At 45.5% G+C, this 22,102-nt stretch overlaps 2 protein-coding genes across 10 annotated transcripts in view; one reads left to right on the top strand and one right to left on the bottom strand.

The window, feature by feature from the left end:
• Window positions 1-20,663, top strand: part of NANOS3 (nanos C2HC-type zinc finger 3) — a 57,878-nt gene extending 37,215 nt beyond the window's left edge. The window contains exons 1-5 of one of the 3 annotated variants that reach the window (XM_053296477.1): window positions 810-821; window positions 15,305-15,427; window positions 15,872-16,299; window positions 16,435-16,481; window positions 19,957-20,663. In XM_053296477.1, coding sequence (XP_053152452.1) covers window positions 15,326-15,427; window positions 15,872-16,299; window positions 16,435-16,459 — 555 coding nt within the window. In that variant the 5' untranslated portion in view covers window positions 810-821; window positions 15,305-15,325 and the 3' untranslated portion in view covers window positions 16,460-16,481; window positions 19,957-20,663. Of the gene's footprint in view, window positions 1-809; window positions 822-15,304; window positions 15,428-15,690; window positions 16,300-16,434; window positions 16,482-19,956 lie in introns of those variants that run through there. The other 2 variants (XM_053296476.1, XM_053296478.1) reach the window with 2 other exon arrangements.
• Window positions 20,632-22,102, bottom strand: part of BRME1 (break repair meiotic recombinase recruitment factor 1) — a 30,453-nt gene continuing 28,982 nt past the window's right edge. For all 7 annotated transcript variants that reach the window (XR_008316258.1, XR_008316259.1, XM_053296467.1 and 4 more), the window contains one exon: window positions 20,632-21,584. Coding sequence is in view for 5 of the 7 variants with exons in the window: in XM_053296467.1 (XP_053152442.1) it covers window positions 21,446-21,584 (139 nt within the window). In the remaining 2 variants the exon portion in view is untranslated. The remainder of the gene's footprint in view (window positions 21,585-22,102) is intronic.

Below are 22,102 nucleotides of genomic sequence, written 5' to 3'. Positions count from 1 at the left end.
TGAAAGATCACATTAGACGCGTTAAATTCATTGTGCTTTGTTGAAAGCAGATATGCTAATAAAGACAGGTTTTTTTAAAAGCACTTGACAGCACAAGGGCTGTGTAGAGCAGGGGTTCTCAACTCTGGGTCCTCAAATGTTGTTGGACTACAACTCCCATCATCCAGTGGCCTTTGGCATCTGGGGTTGAGAACCCCTGGTGCAAAGGGAAACTTGAGGGAGGGGAGATCTTAGAAACTGACTCCCCAGCCTAGATTGGAGTTTGAACCTTCCATCATTTGTTTCTTGCAGGACTTCACCACCTTTAACAGCCATGTGGCAGGCAGAAGTTCAGTAGGAAAAGCTTTTACCGTTACTGGATTTCTATGCCAAAACTACCTGCTTTGATTCACTTTTTGCCCATCATCACATAGCTGTTAAAAGCACAGAGAGTTCTGAAGCAATCAAGACAACAGGATAGAATACTTGCATATCTATCGGTGCTACAGCTGTTCCCTTATTGATCTTTGTAACAGACAAAAACTCTGGGATGTAGGTTGTTTAATTTTGGTGTTACAGGTGGGAAAATGGAGACTGAGGGACATCGCAGGATCCTGTCCAGTTGGCGTCACAGCGGCCTCTTCTAACTTCTCTCCACACGTGTCCGTGAAAGACCAAAAGGTCTCATGGAACATTCAACGCTGTCGGTGAGTTTTGTCGTGCGATCAAACCATCGACTGTTGAGTGTACCCTGCGACCTGAGCAGCAACTGGAAGCCAAGGAGGCTCAAGGGCTACCATGCTGGACAAGCTGAGAGGGCAAGTCAATGGCTCACCTGAACAGTAGGTGCTCAGGCCAGGATTATAGAGGAGGGGATTATGTGGGCCTGATAGTTTGTTCTGATTAATGGAAAGCAGATCTTTAAGGAAACGCTTGTATTTGCAACAGGGGGTTGGAAGCAGTTCTTGCTTCCTAATGCACTTTGTAATGCAAGGTGGCATCCACACTGTCCATTCGTTAGCATTGCAAAAGTCATTTATTCTGCTCCATCTTCTGCATTAAGGCCAGTCAGACATTCGCTTAGATGCACAAAAAGGGCAATTTGGCAAATCTCTGCACCTTTCCTTCAAGGGTCGGGCAGAGAGGAAAGAGCGCCTTATTGTCTTCTTCGCAATGGCATTGATCCTTGGGAGCCCATTTCTTGCTCAGTAAGATAGGCTGCAAAATGTCGAAGGAGTGACCAGCTCCCTTGTACAGACCTCCTTACCTGCCCCCCACCAGCCATCTCTGATGTCTTTAGCTTCCAACTGCAAACGGGGACAACGGAGGGGATGTGGGGCGGGGGTTTCCTCCGACATCTCCCACTTGGAAGCAGGGAACTGGAACAAAGCCAACTGCTCAGGGTGCCTTGCCCTCTCACCTTCAAGGGGCCGACAGATATCTTCTTTCATGATCCACCCCCCCCCAATCAGAACGACATGCTATAAGTGCCTCATGCTTATGGGCCTGAACATGCAGGAAGCAGGAATGAGCATCAGGGTGCCCTGGTGTTGCAGCTCCTGCTGTAAATGAGGCCTCGGGGAAGCGAAGCCCCTTTGCAAAGAGCCTCGCAGTCTAGTCCAATATAAGTTTAAATACCCCCATCCTTAGTCTGGTGCCAATTCCATTATGCTGTTTGCTACTCTTAGAAGAGCAGCCATGTTGGGCCTGCACCATGGTGTGAATGAGATCCAAATAAGGTGCAACCTCCTGCCCTCTCTCCTCCCCCCATTTCCTCTTTTCCTCATGTGCCTGGAAATCCTTGCTTGTTAAACCACAGCACTGCGTGTTGTCTGAACCTGGAAGCTGTGACACCGGCTCTGGATTAAGATCTCAAGGCTGGGAACTCTTTAACTAATGGGATTCGTTAGCAGGGATTAACCCCTGCTAACTTGGCAAAGAGGCACCTTTTGACATGGTGATTCTTTTTATTTAGCAGGAGAGTAACTGGCCCTGTCCACCCCCAGCACAGTATCTCCAGTGGCTGTTGCTGGTGTCTGTCTTATGTTTCTTTTTAGATTGTGAGCCCTTTGGGGACAGGGAGCCATCTTGTTTGTTTGTTATTTCTCTGTGTAAACCACCTTGAGCCATTTTGGGAAGGGCGGTATAGAAATTGAATAAATGAGTAAATAAATAAATTAGATCCCCATATCATATCCTGGATTGTAAACTATAGTGAATGCTTGGTTCCTAGGCCGAGACAACACACAAAGCCCTGGTTTAACAATCCAGGATTGTTGCTTGACAGTTCTGAGCTGAAGTTGAAGGGGATAGAGGAGGGAGCACACAGGCTCTCAGCTCCTGGCAGCTGTGTCTCTGTGCATCCCTGGGTCTCAGCTACCCCCTGCCTAAAAACAATGCTAATTCCGCAAACACTGAGACACATATGAGGCTCCCTCCTGGTTCTAAAACGCCTTATGGAATCCTGTTGCCAGAACATCTCCTCTCTTTGGGCAGATTCTCAGAAACCTACAAAGTCACAATCAACATTCATTCTGTCGGTGGGTTGTGATGCTGGAGGAGAAGCTCACTGATCAGTGAATGCAACTGTGGCTGGAAAGGACACTTGCTCAAGACATTCCTGGGAACTGAAATGCTCACAGATGTTTCTCCCATTAACTTGTCATAGTTCGTGTACGAAATAAAGGAAATGCCTTCACTCAAAGGGCATCTTGTTAAGTAGGCTCGTTGTCACATGTAGTCAGGACCAGTTAAGCATCGCCTGCATCCATATGACCCTGTGCGGACACATCTTCACATCTCATGCTCTGCTTGGTCATCCACCACTTATCGAGATTCACTTGGTGGGTGGCAGAAATGGGGCCTTTTCTATGGTGGCACCACAATTTCGAATGTCCTCCCCAGGGAGTCCAACCAGGCCCCCACATCTTGCTGCTTTAAAGTGAGCTGTTAAAACATTCTTAGTTTGCATTGCTTTTCATAAACTGTTTTTATCCAGGTGCCACATAGATGGATTTTATCCTGGTTTGAATGTTATCTATAGATGGATTTTTTTCCTGGTTTGAATGTCATGTTAGTTGTTGTTTTATCTTCTGTAGTTCCTTGTTTTGTTTTTAAGGGATTATTTTAACACCACTTTTCGGGGAAATGTTATTTTAAAAGCTGGCATATTAATATGTTGAGTAAATAATACATATTTATTATTTTACTTACTTACTTATTTATTACAGTAATAAACCGCCCCATCCAGAGGCTCTGGGCGGTGTACAACAACTTTTTAAAAAGGCATAAGACCCAAAATTCAAACACAATGCTAAAAACAATATAAAAACAATTCAAAAATGGTTAAAACTATTTAAAACCAATTAAAATACTTTAAAAAACAACAACACTTTACAAGCCTTGGAAGGCCAGGCCAAATAAATAGGTTTTTAAGGCTCTCTTAAAGGCTGACTGCGAGCCTAAACGGCGGATATCTGCCAGGAGTGCATTCCATAGACCAGGAGCAGCTACAGAAAAGGCCCGGTTCTGAGTCGCTACCAGACATACCGGTGGTAACTGGAGACGGACCTCTCCAGATAACCTCAAAAAGCGATGGGGATCATACCGAAGAAGGCGCTCACTAAGGTAACCCAAGCCGTTCAGAGCTTTAAAGGTAATAACCAGCACTTTGTATTTCACCCGGAAACATATTGTCAGCCAGTGCAGCTGTTTTAAGACAGGCATAATATGGTCTCTCCGGATTACTCCAGAGACCAATCTGGCTGCTGCATTTTGAACTAACTGAAGTTTCCGAACTACGTACAAAGGCAGCCCCGCATAGAGCACATTGCAGTAGTCGAGCCTGGAGGTTACCAGCTGATGCACCACTGTTTTGAGATCGCTCTCTTCAAGGAATGGATGCAGCTGTTGAATCAGCCAAAGCTGATAAAAGCGCTCCTGGCCATAGCCTCCACCTGAGATACTATGGTGAGGTCTGGATCCAAGAGCACTCCCAAGCTGCGTACCTGTTCCTTCTGGAGGAGTGTAACCCCATCCAGCACAAGAAGATCTAACTCATCCCTTACATTCTGATCCCCCACAACGAGCACCTCCATCTTGCTTGGATTCAGCTTCAATTTGTTATCCCTCATCCAGCCCATTACTGCCTGTAGGCAGGCATTTAGGGAGTGAATGCCATTTCCTGATGATTAAGATGATGATGATAAGGAGAAATAGATTTGGGTGTCATCAGCATACTGATAAAACCCTGCACCAAATCTCCTGATAACCTCACCCAGCGGTTTCATGTAAATATTAAAAAGCATTGGTGACAAAATGGAGCTCTGAGGGGCTCCATATAATAGCTCTCATTTTAAAGAGGAACTGTCACCAAGCTCCACCATCTGGAATCTGCCTGAGAGATAGAAGTGGAACCACTGCAAAGCAGGGTCTCCTATCCCCAATTCCCCCAGGCGATCCAGAAGGATGCCATGGTGGATGGTATCAAATGCCTCCGAGAGATTCAAAAGAACCAACAGAGTCACACTCCCTCTGTTGATTCTCCGGTAAAGGTCATCCATCAGGCCGACCAAGGCAGACTCAACCCCATGGCCCACTCTGAAGCCAGTTTGAAATGGGTCTAGATAATCGCTTTCCTCCCAAACCGCCTGAAGCTGGTTAGCCACCACTCTCTCAATCACCTTACCCAACCATGGCAGATTGGAGACCAGCCTATAACTGTCCATCACTGAGGGATCTAGGGAAGGCTTCTTAAGAAGTGGTCTAATAATTGCCTCCTTCAAACAAGGAGGCATCCTACCCTCCCTCAGCGATGAGTTAATGATATTAACTAAGCCATCCCCAACAATCTCCCTGCTAGATAAAAGCAGCCAGGTCGGGCAAGGATCCAGAGAACAAGTGGTAGGCCGCACCGCCCCAAGCAGCTTGTCCACATCCTCAGGAATCATAGGTTGAAACTGATCCAACCTAATACTGCAAGAGGGATTGATGGACACCACCTTAATAGACTCTGCAGAAACAGTGGAGTCCAAGTCTGCCCGAATACAGGAGATTTTGTCCACAAAGAACCCATTAAAAGCATCACAGCAGAACAAAATCCCCGGGGATTGGTTTGAAATGGAAGGAACCTGAATCAAACTTCTCACAACCCGGGACAGCTCTGCCGGACGCAAACCCGCAGAAGCAATGCGCGCAGACCAGAATTGTTTTTTTGCCACATGCACCGCCTTCGCATAAACCTTCAAATGGGCTCTATGCTGTGTCCTGTCACATTCAAGCCGAATTCTCTTCCAATTGTGCTCCAGTTGCCTACCTTGCTGCTTCAGACCCTGTAACTCCTCTGTATACCAAGGGGCCACTTTTAAAGCAGATTGGAAGGGACGCTTAGGAGCAATCGTGTCTACTGCCCTGGTTAGTTCCCTAATCCAGGTTCCCACCAGGGCATCAACAGAGTCGCTGGCAGGACCAACGTCAAAACCCTCCAAGGCTTTTTGGAATCCTACTGGATCCAACAGCTTTCTCGGGCGGACCATCTTAATAGGTCCTCCACCCCTGCAGGGCTGGGTTGTGGCTGTGAAACCAACCTTAACCAGGTGGTGGTCCATCCATGACAATGGGGAAATCACAGGATCCCACACCCACGGAACACCCCCCTGATCCGAACAAAAGACCAAATCAAGTGTGTGGTGGGCAACATGAGTTGGTCCTGAAACTAGTTGGGATAGGCCCATAGTTGTCATGGCTGCTATGGCCTCCTGAGCCGCACCAGACAAGTCAGCCTCAAAATGGATATTGAAGTCACCCAGAACTGAAAGTCTGGGTGACTCCAACACCAACTCCGAGACCAGCTCCTTCAGCTCAGTTAGGGAGTTGGTTGGGCAGCGGGGTGGACGGTACACCAACAGAATCCCCAATCTATCCATAGTTGGCAGCCTTAGCAAGACACACTCAGTGTAAGTCAACTGTTGCACAGGGGCCCTGGTAAGGGAAATGGTATCCTTATGGACCACAGCCACTCCACCACCACCACCCACATCCCCTAGCCTGCTCCACAACAGCGTAGCCTAGTGGAAGAAGCTGGGCCCAAACTGGGCCACTAACTTCCCCCATCCAGGTCTTGGTTATACAAGCCAGGTTGGCTCCCACATCCATGATCAAATAATGGATGTTTTCGGTCTTATTCTAAGCTGACCTGGCATTGCAAAGGAGCAAGGCTAGGTTCTGTGGGAAGTTGGAACTGCTCCCCGAGGCCAGAGAGCTGACAGGGCAGCCGGAAGTGGGAACAGTTACTAAATTACTGGTTTCCCTTCCCCTGTAATGGCTCTGCTGACACCAATTCTTCTATTCCCCACCACAGCAGTAATAGCTGCTCCAGAGCCATTGGACACACACCCGGCATCATTCTGCCCAAGAGAACCCAAACACATGACAACAGGCCTGGCACAACCCAATAAAAGGGAGAACTAACAACAGACAACCCAGACCTCCAACCCCACCTTATAACTCCCCCCACCCCGCCAGACCTCAGTCCCACACCAAAGGCCGGCCCCCTTTGGCGGCCGCCTACAGGTGGTCCACCGGCTACGCCTCTGGCGTGCCTCCCTCCAATATATGCTGCCAAGGACTCCAGAAATCTCTCCTCTCACGAGAGTTCTCTGGTCCTTGGGGACAGGTGGAACAAGTCAAGCACTTAGAGAGAAGGCACAGGTGGAAGAGGGCAGCAATCCCAAGCAGGTCCTTCAGAAGCTCTGGGGCTGCAAAAACAAACCTCCTCGGTCGAGACAGGAATGCACAGGCAGGGTGAGACGGCTGTTGTTCGTCAGGAGAGGTCAGGGAGCTGGCAGGATCTAGCCCCCTCCTCTCTTCACCCTCTTTGATCTCCCAGCATATAGATCTCCCAATACATAGTTTGTGTCTTTCCTGTAAAACCTATAAAAAGACCTCCCCTAGTCTAGGAGGCAGCAGCTGCTCCCCCACCCCCCGTCATTCTCTAGTTAATTCAACCTAAAGACAAGAGAGCTGTGGACATCTCACAGGGGGCCCTAGATGTGATCATTATTACTCCCCCCACCCGCCAACCCCACAGTACAGTCACAGAAGGCTGTGGATTTGATTGACCGAAACAGGAGGGAAGTGGGGCCTTACCCCATGGACCATTTTTCTGATCAAAGCCCCCCCCCCAGCTGTTTTCGGATAGGGGGACAGCTGCTCTTTTGCCCAGGAGGGGACAGGTAAAAGGTGTCCATACTTATTCTATGCTGGAAGAAAAGCAACTTGAGAAAGGCAATTTGATCAGAAAAACTGTGGGAGGGGAAGGTTAAGCATCCCTCTCTCATCACGACGATTCCAGTCAAATATACGCTGCTCCCCTGAAAGCTGCATTTCAGTAAAAAGAAGTGGGGTCTGCTTAGGTATCGCATCTAGCCTGGCCCTTTGTGGCAGGCCCAGGGTTGCTACATGTGGCTTGTCCTAGATATAGGAGAAGTATCATCCCGGATACAAACTGTCCAGGAATTGGAGTGGGGAGATTGCTTCCACTTACCAGTCTTGCTTCTCTCTGGGCGTTGGAGTTACACCACAGTGTCAATGCTCAGAAGCCCCACATTCTTACCCTTTCTCTAGCACCCGTGCTGCCAATTGGCTAGACTGGCTCTATATATGACTCCATAACCCCCCCCCCCAGATCATGTCTAGAGTTAGGGAGGGTGGTAGCGGGCCTCCGGATTTACCTGTGAAGTATATGGACAGAGAGTGAGGGAGAGCAAGTGAGAGAGCCCCCTTTTCTCTAGGGGCATTGTTGGAGTCCCCCTTCTTTGATTGCCTGCATGATACAGGGTTTTTATTTGAAACCTGCATTTATATTGCTGTCAATATATTTATTTTGCATATTTAATGTGGTTTATTGAGGTGAAATGCCTCTAACCCTCTCCCATGCAAAGAACGCTATGGTGGAAAATGTGCAAAATAGTCGCCAAGCTCCACTGTCAAGCAGTGTTCTAATTTTTTTCATCTCAGTGCAGAATGAATTTGGTTCTGGGCAGCAGTATCAAGGCAGTGTATGCGCACCTGCATTCAGAATAGGACCTTCCTGATTCAACCTGAGCGGGATCTAAAATTAACTGAGGGGACATCAAAAACTGTGTGAGCGCATGCGCATGCCTTAGAGGGAACACTGCTGTCAAGCACTCTTTCCAATCCCAGTCATAACAATGAGGATTTTAAAATTTGCTTTCCCCCACTTGATGGCTGTATCAGGGAATTCTCTCTGACAAATGCAGGGCCCCTTCTAGATGACAGGGCTTGAAGTGTTGATCCTCCACCTGCAATGTTTGCAGGAAAAAACAAAAAAATATGTACTAAAAAAATAAAAATAAATACCATGCATGCATTGTGGTGGTGAGTCTGTTTTGGGGGCAATGCACTGGAGGGGATTTAAAAAGAACAGCAAAGCTGAGGAAGGATCTAAAATGTTTATGAAGAAACAAGGGGGTGTTTTGTTTTGTTTTTTTGTTAGTGTCCTGCTCACACTTCTAAGCAGTGTTAAAATCCCAAAATGAGAGGTGCTGGTGTTTGGGCCTGCCTCAAAGTCCTGATCCCTTTGCCCGAGGCAAGTGGTTGCTGACCCTGGGTTAATAATTAATTAATTAACTAACTAACTAACTTTATTTGTTATCCACCCCATAACAAATTGTTTTCTGGGCGGCTCACAACACAACATTAAAACACCCCATAAAAATACATCAAATCACAACACACACACACACACCCAAAAAACTCCACACAATACAAAACTATTTAAAAATGTTTTTTAAAATCAGTTTTTAAAAGCCTGAGCGAACAGAAAGGTGTCTAAAAGAACAAAATAATGGTGCCGGGCAAGCCTCACTGGGGAGGCTGTTCTATAAATGGGTTTCCAGCCTGGCTAGGAGCACCTTTCCCTGCCCCGAAAGGCGGAGAGGTGCCTTCCCAGCCGGGCTGGGAACCCAGCGCTGGCTGAAGCTTCTCACAGATGGGGCCATCTTGAATATGCATGGGCCTGTTCTATACTGTCTAGTTTAGTATTGTCTGCACTGACTGGCAGCAGCCCTGAAGAGCTTCAGGCAAGGGCTTTTCCCAGCCTTACCTGGAGTTGCCAGGGATTGAACCCAAGACCTTCTGCAAGCAAAGTGAAGACTCTACCACTGAGCAACGGACTCTTCCTCCAGTGCTGGCTGAAGGGCCTTGCAAACAGGGCCATGCAGCCCCGTTTCCACATATGGCCACGCCCCCTGTGTTGGATGCCCGATGCAGAATGGGGCAGCTCCACCGGAGGGTGTGGCAGCCAGGTTCTTTAGACCCATATGATCTGCACCATGGTGGCTGTGCCCAAAGATACAATTGCCTTGAAGCATGTGCAGAAAGCCTTTGCCTCCTTAGCGAACGATCCTTAACTTTTAACCCTTGCTATGCACCTGAGCCGAGGGCAATGAAGCAAGCTGGGAGATGGCTGGAATGCAAGTGGAGGAAAGCTCAGGGTGAGTCTGAGTGAATGCAGGTTAGAGCTCATTATCAAGCCTATTCTGTGGCAGTGATGGGAGGGACAAAAGAACGGCCTCATACTTCAACATTGACTTGCGGCATCCTTAAGAACGTAAGAAAAGCCCTGCTGGATCAGGCCAAAGACCCGTCTAGTCCAGCATCCTGCTTCATGCAGTGGCCAGCCAGAAGCCTGCAAGTGAGGAAAAGGGGTCAGTTGCCTGTCGGTGTTCAGGGGCCTGATGCTGCCCCCTCTGATCCTTATGGGAATGCGTGCAAAAGAGACTGGGCTGGCCACCTACTGGCAGAGAGAGGAAGTAACAAAGTTGCTAAGTTTTGTGAGGCAGCTAAGAATGCTAGACAACAGATGGTAAACCAGATTATGTAAACTGGAAACTGCTGATTAGGATGAGATAATATTGTATCTCTGTATATAGTACTATTATATCACATGTGTATTATTATGTATGCTTTAAATTTTGGTCTATGACCGTAAATAAACATGACAAGCTTACTTACTGGCAGAGATTAGATTTGAACTATCGGGACTTCTTAATTCTTTACCCAGCTTCTCTTTATTCTTCCCACAAGGAGCTCAGGGCAACACACATGGTCGCCCTCCCACCATTATCCTCGCAACAACCCTGTACAGTATGTTAGGTTGAGAGTGATTGACTGTTCCAAGGTCACCCAATGAACTTCATAGCTGAGCAGGGGGGGTTGAACCCAGGTCTGCCCAGTTCTCTAACACTCCAATCAAATACTAGGTATAGAACAGGTCCACGTTTATACTGCTAGGGATTGAAGGAACCTGGGAGCTTTCAGTATGCAAAGCAGATGCTCTACAGCCTCGGTTTGTATGTGAGGGCTTTGAATGCTCCAAAGTATGGGTGGGTTTTTTATGGGTGGGGTTTTTTATGGGTGAGTTTTTTTATGGATGGGTTTTTTTGTTTGTTTTTGCAACGTTCAGTAAAATCGCAAAAAGTTTGTTATCCAGTCTGATCCCAAACATTGCAAAAATATTTAAAAGGTGTTGCCACAAATCTTTATAGCAAAAGGCAATATCACAACATGTGTGTGAGGGCCCCAGCATTCCCAACATTAAAACTGAGTTGTATTGTCAATCCGACTAAGTCTTTGTTGGTACCTTAATTTTAGACAGCCACATTGGCCCATTAGGAAAAGATCTAAAAGATAGGAAACCAATAAAATATAAATGCAAAAAAAAAAAAAAGGAAAAGATCTAAAAGCCACATTTGTTTGTTTATTTAAACTGCCCCATCCAAAGGCTCTGGGCAGTATACAAGTTTAAAAGACATAAAAATACTCAACATATAAAACACAGTGTCCAAGACAACAAAAACAATTTTAAAATAAGTCAAAACCCTTTTAAACCAATTAAAATACTAAAAAACAATTTAAAAACCTTGGAAGGCTAGGCCAAACGAGTAAGTTTTTAGGGCTCTCTTAAAGGCTGACAGCGAGCCTAAACTGGATATCTGCCGGGAATGTATTCCATAGGCCAGGAGCAGCTACAGCAGGCCTGCACAACATAAGGCCCGGGGGGGGGGGGGGCGGGCAGATCAGACCCCTGAGGACGACTGTGTTGGCCCACAAGAAGGAATGTTTTGCGATGACAGCAAGAACCATGACGAGCTTTGGGCAGGCAGCAGTGGCTCACCACAATTGGCTGCTTGAGACCAGGTGCCCCCCACCTGCCTTGCTGGTCCCACACCTACTGATACCATCCTTCTTCCCTCTTTCCCCTCACCTGCCTGCCTTACTCCAACCCTCTGCTCCTTGCTTTAATATTCTTAATAATTAATTTTAATCCAATAGTTGATGTGCTGAAAATTGACCTCGGCCCCCACACACCGAGTCGTGGTTCATTCCAGCCCACTGGGTCATTTGAGTTGTTCAGCCCTGAGCTACAGAGATGGCCTGGTTCTGAGTTGCCACCAGATGCAGTGGTGGTAACTGGAGACGGACCTCTCCAGATGACCTCAAAAAGGGATGGGGATCATTCCGAAGATGGCACTCTCTAAGGTAGCCCGGATCCAAGCTGTTCAGGGCTTTAAAGGCAGTAACCAGCACTTTGTATTTTGCCCAGAAACACATCGGCAGCCAGTGCAACGGTTTTAAGACAGGTGTAATATGGTCTCTCCGGGTTACTCCAGAGACCAATCTGGCTGCCGCATTTAGAACTAACTGAAGTTTCCAAACTACATTCAAAGGCAGCCCCATGTAGAGCGCATTGCAGTAGTCGAGCCTGGAGGTTACCAGCTGACGCGTCATTGTAATACCTTTACTAAGGCCAACAAAGGGTGATTCCCATCTCCTAACAGACATCATTGCATTATTTTCTCCCCTCAGTATATCAAAAACTTTAGATAAAAGGAGAAGGGAAAAGACTTGTGTTTATATAGTAAAGGGATAAAGTTGTGCCTTTGAGTTGGTGTCGACTCCTGGCGCCCACAGAGCCCTGTGGTTGTCTTTGGTAGAATACAGGAGGGGTTTACCATTGCCATTCCCTGCACAGTATGAGATGATGCCTTTCAGCATCTTCCTATATCGCTGCTGCCTGATATGAAATACAGTACTAACATCTAAATAGATTGTATGTTTACATAAACTATAATATGTACTTGTATTTGGTTGTTTATTGATTAGTTTGTTAGAATTACATTATAAGGCTATTACAAAGAAAAAATATCTTGTGTTTTAAATTGTACCAGTCTTTTGTCTAAAGTGAATGTGGAGAGAGAGAGAGAGGGAGAGAGAGAGAGAGTGCGCTTCAGATGGTGGAGTGGGGGTGTTGTGCCATACTGAATCTGATCTTGTTTGCTTTAGGAACACAGGAAGCTGCCATATACTGAGTCAGACCATTGGTCTATCTAGCTCAGTATTGTCTTGAATGACTGGCAGCAGCTTCTCCAAGGTTGTAGGCAGGAATCTCTCCCAGCCCTATCTTGGAGATGCCAGGGAGGGAACTTGAAACCTTTTGCATGCAGACTTGCAGTTGCTCTTCCCAAAGCGGCCTCATCCCCTGAGGGGAATACCTTACAGGGCTCACATGTAGTCTCCCATTCACATGCAAACCAGGGCAGACTCTGCTTAGCAAAGGGGGCCATTCCTGCTTGCTACACAAGACCGGCTCTCTTCCCATCGCAGCTCTCTAAGGCTTCAGGCAGGAGTCTCTACTAGGCGCTGTCAAGGACTGAACCTGGGACTCCTGCATGCAAATGTAAATGCTCCATCACTGAGCTACAGCCTGTGGCGGAGCCAGGGAATGGAGGCCTGGCTCCACGGGAGCCCTCCAGAGCTCATTCCCAGCCAGTGTTTGCTGGCTGAATGCACTGATCTCCCTTTCTCTCCCTCCCGCGAGGACTGGACCGGAATGTTCAGAGGGGGTTCCCAGCGGGAGAGAAAGGGAAATACATGCACTCTGCCAGCGCTGGCTGGGAATGGACTCTGGAAGGCTCGCTTGGCCCTTCCGTGGCTCGGTGGCTCTGCCCCTGGCTACAACCCCATCCCCCAAGAGGAATATATGACAGCAGCCGGCACTCACATGCCATCACCCATCCAAATATAAACCAGGATGAACCCTGCTTAGCAAAGGAGACAATTCATGCTCATTACTGCAAGCCCAGCTCTTTCCTAGCCTTGCCTTGAAAGTCCCCATGGACACGTGCAAAATGGATACATTTGGACCCAGCCAATATGACACACAATATCATGTAAAAATGTTGTTAAAAACAAATTCTTAAGCAAACTTTCAAATTCTTCAGAATAGTGAGATATGACAACTGTACAATCGCTCCCCGGTTTTGTTTGTTTGTTTGTTGCTTTATTGTCCAGTCTGATGAACAGTTGGTAAGAACCTGAAAGTTTCTCTTAAGATTTTGTGTCCTTTTGGTTGGCCCTAATACAGTCAGAGTGTGGATTATTTTATTCTGCTTCTGTCATTAAGTGACAGAGAATCATGTAAAAGAACAAGAAACCACTGACCAATCATCTTCCATTACTGGAACATGACATCTGGTGCCCACTTAGATTTATAGGCACTCTCCTATAGTTTCCATAAGCAAATAATACATTTCCGATACTGACCCTTTATACACAAAGCTTCTTCTATTAGCTGCTCTAAGGCTTGGTGATAAATGTGTTTGCCTAAATGCAGATTAATGCAGATTAATGCAGATTAATTTAGGCAAATGCAGTTTGCCTAAATACAAATTTTCACCTACATGCAATCAGCCAACGTATAGGTGTGAATGAATTGTTAAGTGTGGGTGAGAAGCCCCACACTATCTGCATGTGAAATGACGAGAAATAGTGCCGTTTCTTCCTGGTGTTGTCTATTATTATTTAGTAGAGTTACTCAAAGTTATTGAAAGGATTCCAGTGGGAAGGGCATTGCACAAGCAAATCAAATGGCAGGGACTTCCAAAAGTGATTGCTAGCATATCCACATATTCCTACTCTCTTTTCATAGCATTTTAGCAAGGCAATTTAACTCTGTGTTAACTCTTGCAGATTTAACTTGTTTTTAGAATTAAAAACCTTAACATGACAGAAGTGAGATGTTTTTGTTTTGAGTTCACGATCGAGGTTTGGACAGAAATCCAGACAATCCGTTTTCTGGGGCACAATCCAGACAAAGGTACGCCATTTCCAGGTTGCCTTCGCCTGCACACTTCCTGGAGCGGACGTTCCCTTTAGTCCCGTGGGGCTTGCTTCCAAGCAAACATGCTTCGGATCAGACCACAGCTCTCGTTTCTTCTTCATGTGCTTAACGAAATCGGACTTAGAAGTGTGTAACTTGGGCTGTGAAAGATTTCCCAACGTTAGTCTTCTCGTAACGATTTTAAATGGAAAGTCGCATTGCCCCGCCGCGCCACTGACTGGTTACATGTTTACATTTGTAATAAACCCTCGCACGGCCTTTGTTACTGTAACCGAGTATAAGCATTTGGGACCGGATTTCACGTGGATTTGCCCCCCCTCCCCCGCCGGCCTGGCTGCCTCCGGGTTTCTCTCCCCGATCTGTTTCTTCCTGACCAGATTAGATTATAACGGCGTTGGAGGAAGGGTTCTGGCTCTCTCTGCGCCCGCTCCTTAAACTCTGTGAAGGACCCTGATCGTACTGCTGCATAAAATGATGGTAGTAGACTCAGTTGATCAGATTCCTTTCCTCCTCCCCGCTTGCTATTCGCCAAGTTCCAGCCTGCAGGCTACACCTGCCACACACACACACTGCTGAGGTGGGTTCCTGGAATCCAACGAATCAGGCATCCATTGGACACCAGCAGGAACCCCATAGGGACATAGGAAGCTGCCATATACCGAGTCTACCTAACTCAGTCTTCACAGACTGGCAGCGGCTTCTCCAAGGTTGCAGGCAGGCATCTCTCTCAGCCCTATCTTGGAGAAGCCAGGGAGGGAACTGGGAACTTAGATGTGCTTCCCAGAGCGGCTCCATCCCCTGAGGGGAATATCTTGTAGTGCTCACTCATCAAGTCTCCCATTCATATGCAAGCAGGGCAGACCCGGCTTAGCTATGGGGACAAGTCATGCTTGCTACCACCAGACCAGCTCGCCTCTCCTAGACCAGCTCTCCTCTTCATGAACTCCGGTAACCGGTTCAGCATGTATGTTCCCATTTCATCTTGACAGTTTGTGACCCCTCCTTGTCCACCAGCGTTGTTTAGCCCCTGAATGAGATGCAATTTGCTCACAGCTCTGTCTTCTTCCCCTCGCCCCTGCAGAAGACTGCAGCTTCCTTCTTTTTCCTTCTTCCCACCTCCAGGTGAGAGACCCTTTGTAGGGAATGTCTGCGGGACAGCCTCCCCGGATGTTGGTGGGAGAGGAAAAAACACAAAAAGGTTTTCAGAACCCAAGGCAAAGGCAGTGGATGTGGACTCTGCAAGCGGTGTGTCTGGACTCCTCTGGTTCTTCTTATAAATACGATTGATTGGTTGATAAATAAATAAATATTAGTGGGGAAGGGAGAGGCTCGAAATGGAACCTTTAGGTAGAACCAGAGTCAGTCTGGAGTCAATCTTCAACACCAGTGCAGTGCTCCCGAGAGCCCTCTGGGTGGGATGGGTGCGGTACTTGGAGCCCCACCTTTCCCAGGAGGGTGACTGAACTTTGCAAACCGCACTTTGGCTTCGAGGCGAGGATTAAAGGCGAGGTAGCAAAAGAGGCAGACCAGACTTTTTGGCTCCAGGCGATGGGGGAGGCGGCTGGCTGCGCTTGCAGGCTTCCAAGGATGCGATTGGCTGGCTGGGGCGGGGGGACAACAAACGCACATGGCCTTACTTAGGTGGCCGGCGAGGCCAGCGCCTGCAGACTGACGATGACTGCTTTCCAGGTATGGAAGGACTATTTGCAGCTGGCAAAAGTGGTGGAAGAGATCCGGAGGGGCGAAGACGAGCGAAGAAGCGAGGAGGCGCCGGAGCTCTGCTTCGCTCCTGCTCAGCCAGCATCTGCCGCCCCCGCCCCAGCGCAGGAGCTGCCGGAGGGGCCTTCCCGGGGAGAGGAGGGGGCGGCCGAGGAAGAAGGCGCCGTCTGCTCGTTTTGCAAGCACAACGGGGAATCGAGAAACATCTACACCTCGCACAAGCTCAAGGACGCCGCCGGGAGGGTGCAGTGTCCCATTTTAAGAAATTACGTCTGTCCTCAGTGCGGAGCTTCGAAGGATCTGGCCCACACGAAGCGATTCTGCCCCTTAACCAAAAAAGGCTACACCTCCGTCTACACCAGCTGCTCCAGGAACTCTGCTGGCAAAAGGAGAGAAAGGCAAGGAACTTGAATAAACAAGCAAAAAGCACAAAACAAGCCCCCGGCCCGCCCGTCACCCTTTCCTAAAGAAACAAAACTTGAAAAAAATCAACACACCCAACATTTAAACATGTTTTTGTTTCCTTTCCCCAGGTTTAATGGCAACAAGAATGTATAACTGCCGTGATTCTGACCTAATCGTAAGTAAAATATCCCTGGGATTTATTACAAGAGGTACTTAACGCGGCCCACTGAAGAGTGACCACTTTTGTAGGACCACGATTATGATGATTCATAATATTGACAGACCTCTTTTCAGCAGCAACAACAAAAAAGTGGTCAAAGTGGCTTGGATAGAAAATAGTGACATTTTCGTTATATTAAATATGATACACGTTGAAATGTATTCATGAAAAGTTTACATCTAACACAGGCATACTAATTTGAACAGTATGCTTCCTTGGGCCTGGGATGGGAAGGAAGAGCATAAGGGGTTATCTCATCTCAGAAGAGAATAAAAGTGCAAGCAATGGAACCCAACGGTTATGAAATGGGGTTGATCTGTGGCACTTGTGCAGAGCATCAATAGGTAAAGTCTTTCTGGGAAGTAAGTGCCTTTATGCAGAGAACACTTCAGTTGCAGTAGCTGAGTTGTAGAAGTGTCCCCAAGTGCAACTTTTCTTTCTAGAATAATTCCCTTTTATATACAAATATTAAAGGTACAGGAGCCCTGTCTGCCTTTGCATCACCCTAGGGAGTGGTGGAGAAAGATTCCTGGACTATATCACATAGGCTGCGTTGCTGTTATTTAGGGCTAAAATAAGGTGGCCACCTATTCGAGAGTAAGCCTTGCTGAAATCAGGAGTTGTGCATAGGATCAGGTTGTATGTCTCATAGGATCAGGTTGAGAGTACAGTATAAGCCTGAAAATAGAGTGTAATGGAATATTTATTTTCTTCTGTTTAAAATAATGTAACAGTGTAACTGAAACATGTGAAGCTCAGGACTTTAACATTAATAAAACTTACTTTTTCCTTGTGGTGAGGCAGTTCTGAAGATATATAAATTTCTTCAGAAACACAACTAAATTATTTCCCCATTTGTTCTTTTGAAGTTGTGTGCAGGGTAAGGCCCACTCCAAAGGCCCTGGCAGCTGGGTAGATTTTTGGACACAATCCAGAATAGCATGCCATGGTGTGGGAGTTGCCCACTCCTTTCAAAGGGGGCTGAACACAAGAACTTCTGGACAGACTCTGCCTGTAGTGTTTAAAGTAACATATGTAGAAGCAAGCAAGAGAAGGCAAACAATATTTGATTTCTATCTACCAAGTTGCTAGAAATAGAAAAAAATAAATTTAAAATCCACGACGAGTATTATTTAAATTCTTAAGAACAGACACAAATTCAATCAACATATCATGTTCAGTAGAAGATGGAGGACTGTAAACTGTATGCTGGGTGAGAAATCGGATATTCTTTGCCTTCTCTTGCTTACCTGTTATGTATGTTACTCTAAACTCTTAGGGGCACAATCCATTCAGAAGTTCTTGTGTATAATCCCCTTCTGAAACAAACAAATTAGAAATAATGTCTAAAAGCACCTAATGTGTGTTAGGGGCTAGACAGACAGACAGAAAGAAACAAATAATTTAAAAAAACTAGAGTCCCTGCCCACAGGCTTATAATCTTTTAAAATGCGACAAAAGGAGAGGGGACCTGGAGAAACTTTGCACAAGCTGAGAGAGAGCTAAGGTTAAAGATTAAATTAGGAAGGAAGGGTGGGGAAACAAAACCAGCCAAATAGTACATCAAGATAGAAATGCAAGAGAGAAGACACGTTTTAAAGTGAGCTAGAAAAGAATCCAATTGAACACGTAATACTCTTCTATGCACACTAAAGTTGATCTGGGCCTGGCAGATTCTTGTCTGGTGCTGCACATCCAACAGCACATCCACAGCATCCAACAACGATGCTGCTGGAATAGTCTTCTGACTAGACTTGTGTTCTGTTTCCAACAGTAACCACCCTTTGGATGCTCATAAATTGAGTACAAAGATAGGGTGGCCAGTGGCCTTCCTGTGTTTTTCATCTGACACATTTGGTATGTAGAAGATCCATTTACCTATACAAACTAGGCATACCCTCAATGAATTTATTCAAGTCTTAAAGAAAAAAGTCAAAGCTAGTGGCCACTGGCATCATTCTTCACTTCTTCTGTGTGACTTTCATTTGTCTGTCCAGATCCTAGTACTGCTTATCAATGTTACTGGGTGATCCCAAGTTCTAGTATTTACAAGGAGAAAAGTTTTCTGCCTACACAGGGAACGACTGCTAGCCACCACTAGAGGGAAATGCAGCAGCGTCAAAGTGGTAACCCAAGATAAAAGCATTGGGGCATTGAATGCTTCAGAGTACATGCCTGCTCCACTTCACCACCAAGCAAGGCTGTAAATGCTGGGAAGAGGGCAGGGATATTCAGAGTGGGAGACCAAATTCCATCTGCAGGCCCTGCCGCTGTTTCAGGTGGCTATAGAGACTAGGGGAGATTCTTGCACAATACAAGTTCAACTGAATTGACCAAAGTCACACAAGGAGGCGTTTTCCCCCCATCTGACTTGGGACATTGTTTATGTTATTCGCCATTAGAATGGCAGCATAATATTGAGCTGAAGCAATTCTTACTCTCCTACTTATTCCTAAGTAGGTCATCATTTATTCTGAAAGAAAATAAAAGTAGCACACAAGGGTTCATTGGCAGACGAAGTGAAATGGGATCTCTGCTATACCAAAACTGAAGGCCACTGGATCACATTTTAGTCAGTGTCTAATTTTCACAAGAGCTTAGCCAAGAATAAGAGGGAAGTAATCTATTCTGGAGTCCTGTTTTGTTACTGTAATGTGACAGCTCTTTGGCCAAGGATTCAGTATGAATGACAACTTGCCCATGAATGGTTAGTTCTGTGTGATCCAGAGACCACTTGTGATTTGTAATACTATTCTAATCAGAAGAACATAGGAACCCGACTTAAACTGAAGCAGACCATCAGTCTATCTGGTTCCATGTTACAATGACTGACAGCAGCACTTCAAGGTTTCAAACAGGTCTTTCCAAGCTCTATGTCTGGCGATAGTGAACCTGGGACCTTCTGCATATAAAGCAGCTGCTGTTCCACGGAGCTATAGCCCCAGCCTCAGATACTTGTTTTGTTCAAGCACATCTCCCAAGTTTTGTCTAAGACTCTGCTCTTAGGACCAGGCTACCACAGGTGGTAAACCTGTGTCTGAACAGTTCTACTGCAGACTGCACATGGGAGTTCACATGCTTGATTGTTCCTCCATGGGGGGTGGGAGGGAACCCGCACCTAAAAAAAATATAGATTTGAGAGAGAAGAGTTTTATCCCAGCCTTCTCCCTAGCATGTCAGTTTTCTAGGTGCAGAGAGAGAGAGAAGAGAATTCTCCCTCTCCATATATATGTATACATATTGCATTCTGTCCTATGGGCCCTTACCTGCAATATAAAATGACAGAGTCAAGAAAAGGGCTTACCACTTAATCTGTTGTTTGTGAGAACCAAGGTTAACTGTGTAAGCAAACTAGAAATGTGATGCATATATTGCAGGGAGGAAAAAATAACTGAAATTAAAGTTGCCATTTCCTTTTTGTTTCTTCCAGGCACCTTAACATCTCTGCCACAAATGTGCCAGAGTACGCACATTTCCTGAAGTTTGGGAAGACTGTAGTTTTAATGATTTAACCGAATGAAATGCAGGAACCAATCTAAATATTCAGAAGCAATCCAGAGAAAACATGAGAAGGGGTGGGAGAAAGAGAAAGGCCTGGATGACAGATTTTACAGGCAGCATATAAAATGATGTATGGCAATGAATTCTCCCAACAAATAACACAATTAAGTCTACAACATGTTTTTTTTCACCCAGATGCTCTTCCTGCTTGGACAATTTTGCACTGATGTTTAGCTAAGGGTGCTTCCCTCAACGTTTACAGTAAAGGTCTCCCCCAAGAGACAGACAGTATCCCAAATTACCAATCCCAAGCCTATCTCTGTTTACAATTTCTGTATGTACACTTCTTGAAGTGATTTTTGTCTTCCACGTTTATAAGTTATGTATGCTTGTTTTAAAAGCAATTTTTGTTGCCTGTGTTTATAAGTTATTTTTGTTACCCATGTTTATAAGTTATTTATTTATGCTTGGTTTTTTTGGTCAAGTTTTTTGTTGTTAATTTATATGGTTGATGGCGTTTTTGTCATGCAAATATTACAGAATGTTTATTTTCAATCTAAGCAAAAAATGTCACTTTCATTCTTCCAAACATTTCACAACTGAATCCTTGATAAGGAATTTTTATTGGACAAGAAATGTAGTGCAGACTGAGACTGAATGAAACACAGATACGCATGGCAAGAACAAACAATAAAGAGCAAAATGCAGCAAAGTTGAACAATTCCAAGTCCTATTGGTTTTGATGGAAGATATTTAAGCATATATTTAATTCTTGCTTGGAATTAGCCAGATTTTTAATTTGATCAGTTTTGGGTTTCTTGTACCTAAACAGGGAATGCTGCTTTACCCCAAACCTAGTTAATTTTCCAAACAAAACAGTTAAGCCAAACCTCTATAAACAACAACAAGAAGGCACCATTTTGCAGGTTTTGCCATAACTTATGGAGTGAAATTGGCTACTTAGTTTCTATTCTAAGGTTAGGTTTTGACCTAATAATGGAAAGCTGCATATAGTTGCATACACATTACAATAACTCTTTGCTTCTGCCAGGATAATCACAATTGTAGTCCAGGGCTCACCCAGAATATGAGCAGAAAGAGGATAGGTATAGGCACCTGTTAGGGATAGGGATATACAGAGTTTTATTGGCTATAGCTGCCAATCCGAGTTATGTGTCAATAAATTGATCCTGATAATTATAGGGCTCCTTTCAATTGTTGTGGTAGTTAAAGGGCTGTTAGAGCATGAATTATACTCCTTATTCATTATCTCTGTTCTACATGAGAAGATTAAAAGATCTGCTTTCACATCAATAGGCATATTAATGACCAGACTGGTTGATGTGGCTGAATAAAACCACACCAAGAGAGAGCAAACTCTTACAAATGTTAAAAGCAAGCAACAGGGTTTTCACAAGCTACATCTCTTTCCTCTTTTTCACTGCACTTGTCATATTGTTCATGTTGTGAAGCAGAATCTTCCCTGATTGTCTGTTTCTTCGGAACTTCAGTCTCTTGTAGGAGTCCAGATCTCTGTGTTTACTCATGATCAGCCGACTAGAAATTAAAATCAAACAGACAAAAACATCCCACAGTGGGTTCTATGATGGCAAGAGATAAAACTAGACAGCCACCCCCAGCAGACAGATTCTGGCAGATATTTTTGCTCCAAAATAAATGTAAGGAATTTGAATTAAAAGGTACAAGAAAATAATGAAAGTTGAGAGGTGTTTGTCTCAAGAGTGACTGAGCTACTAGACTTACAAAACTAAGTTGATAAGTCTGCTTAGAACAGATATTGGAAAATGACACTATTGACACACTTAAGATTCCTAATGATATAAAATATGCAGAGAGGAAGCTCTCGCTAACAGGAAGCTCCGGTTTACATAACTAGGTGTTCCTAGGTAATTCAATGGTATATAGACTAAAACTCTAGACAACCACACATGCTTGTAGCTAAACTACACAACAATTGTACATAGTATTCCTAAAGGCTAATACATAACATATATTTCTCTAGTCTGCATGCATTCTACACCCATGATGCCCTGCTGGTGGAAGAACAGGGAGAG

The sequence above is a fragment of the Hemicordylus capensis genome, chromosome 2 (genome assembly GCF_027244095.1).
Source record: "Hemicordylus capensis ecotype Gifberg chromosome 2, rHemCap1.1.pri, whole genome shotgun sequence".
Taxonomy (NCBI): domain Eukaryota; kingdom Metazoa; phylum Chordata; class Lepidosauria; order Squamata; family Cordylidae; genus Hemicordylus; species Hemicordylus capensis.
This window is presented reverse-complemented; position numbering and strand designations above follow the sequence as displayed.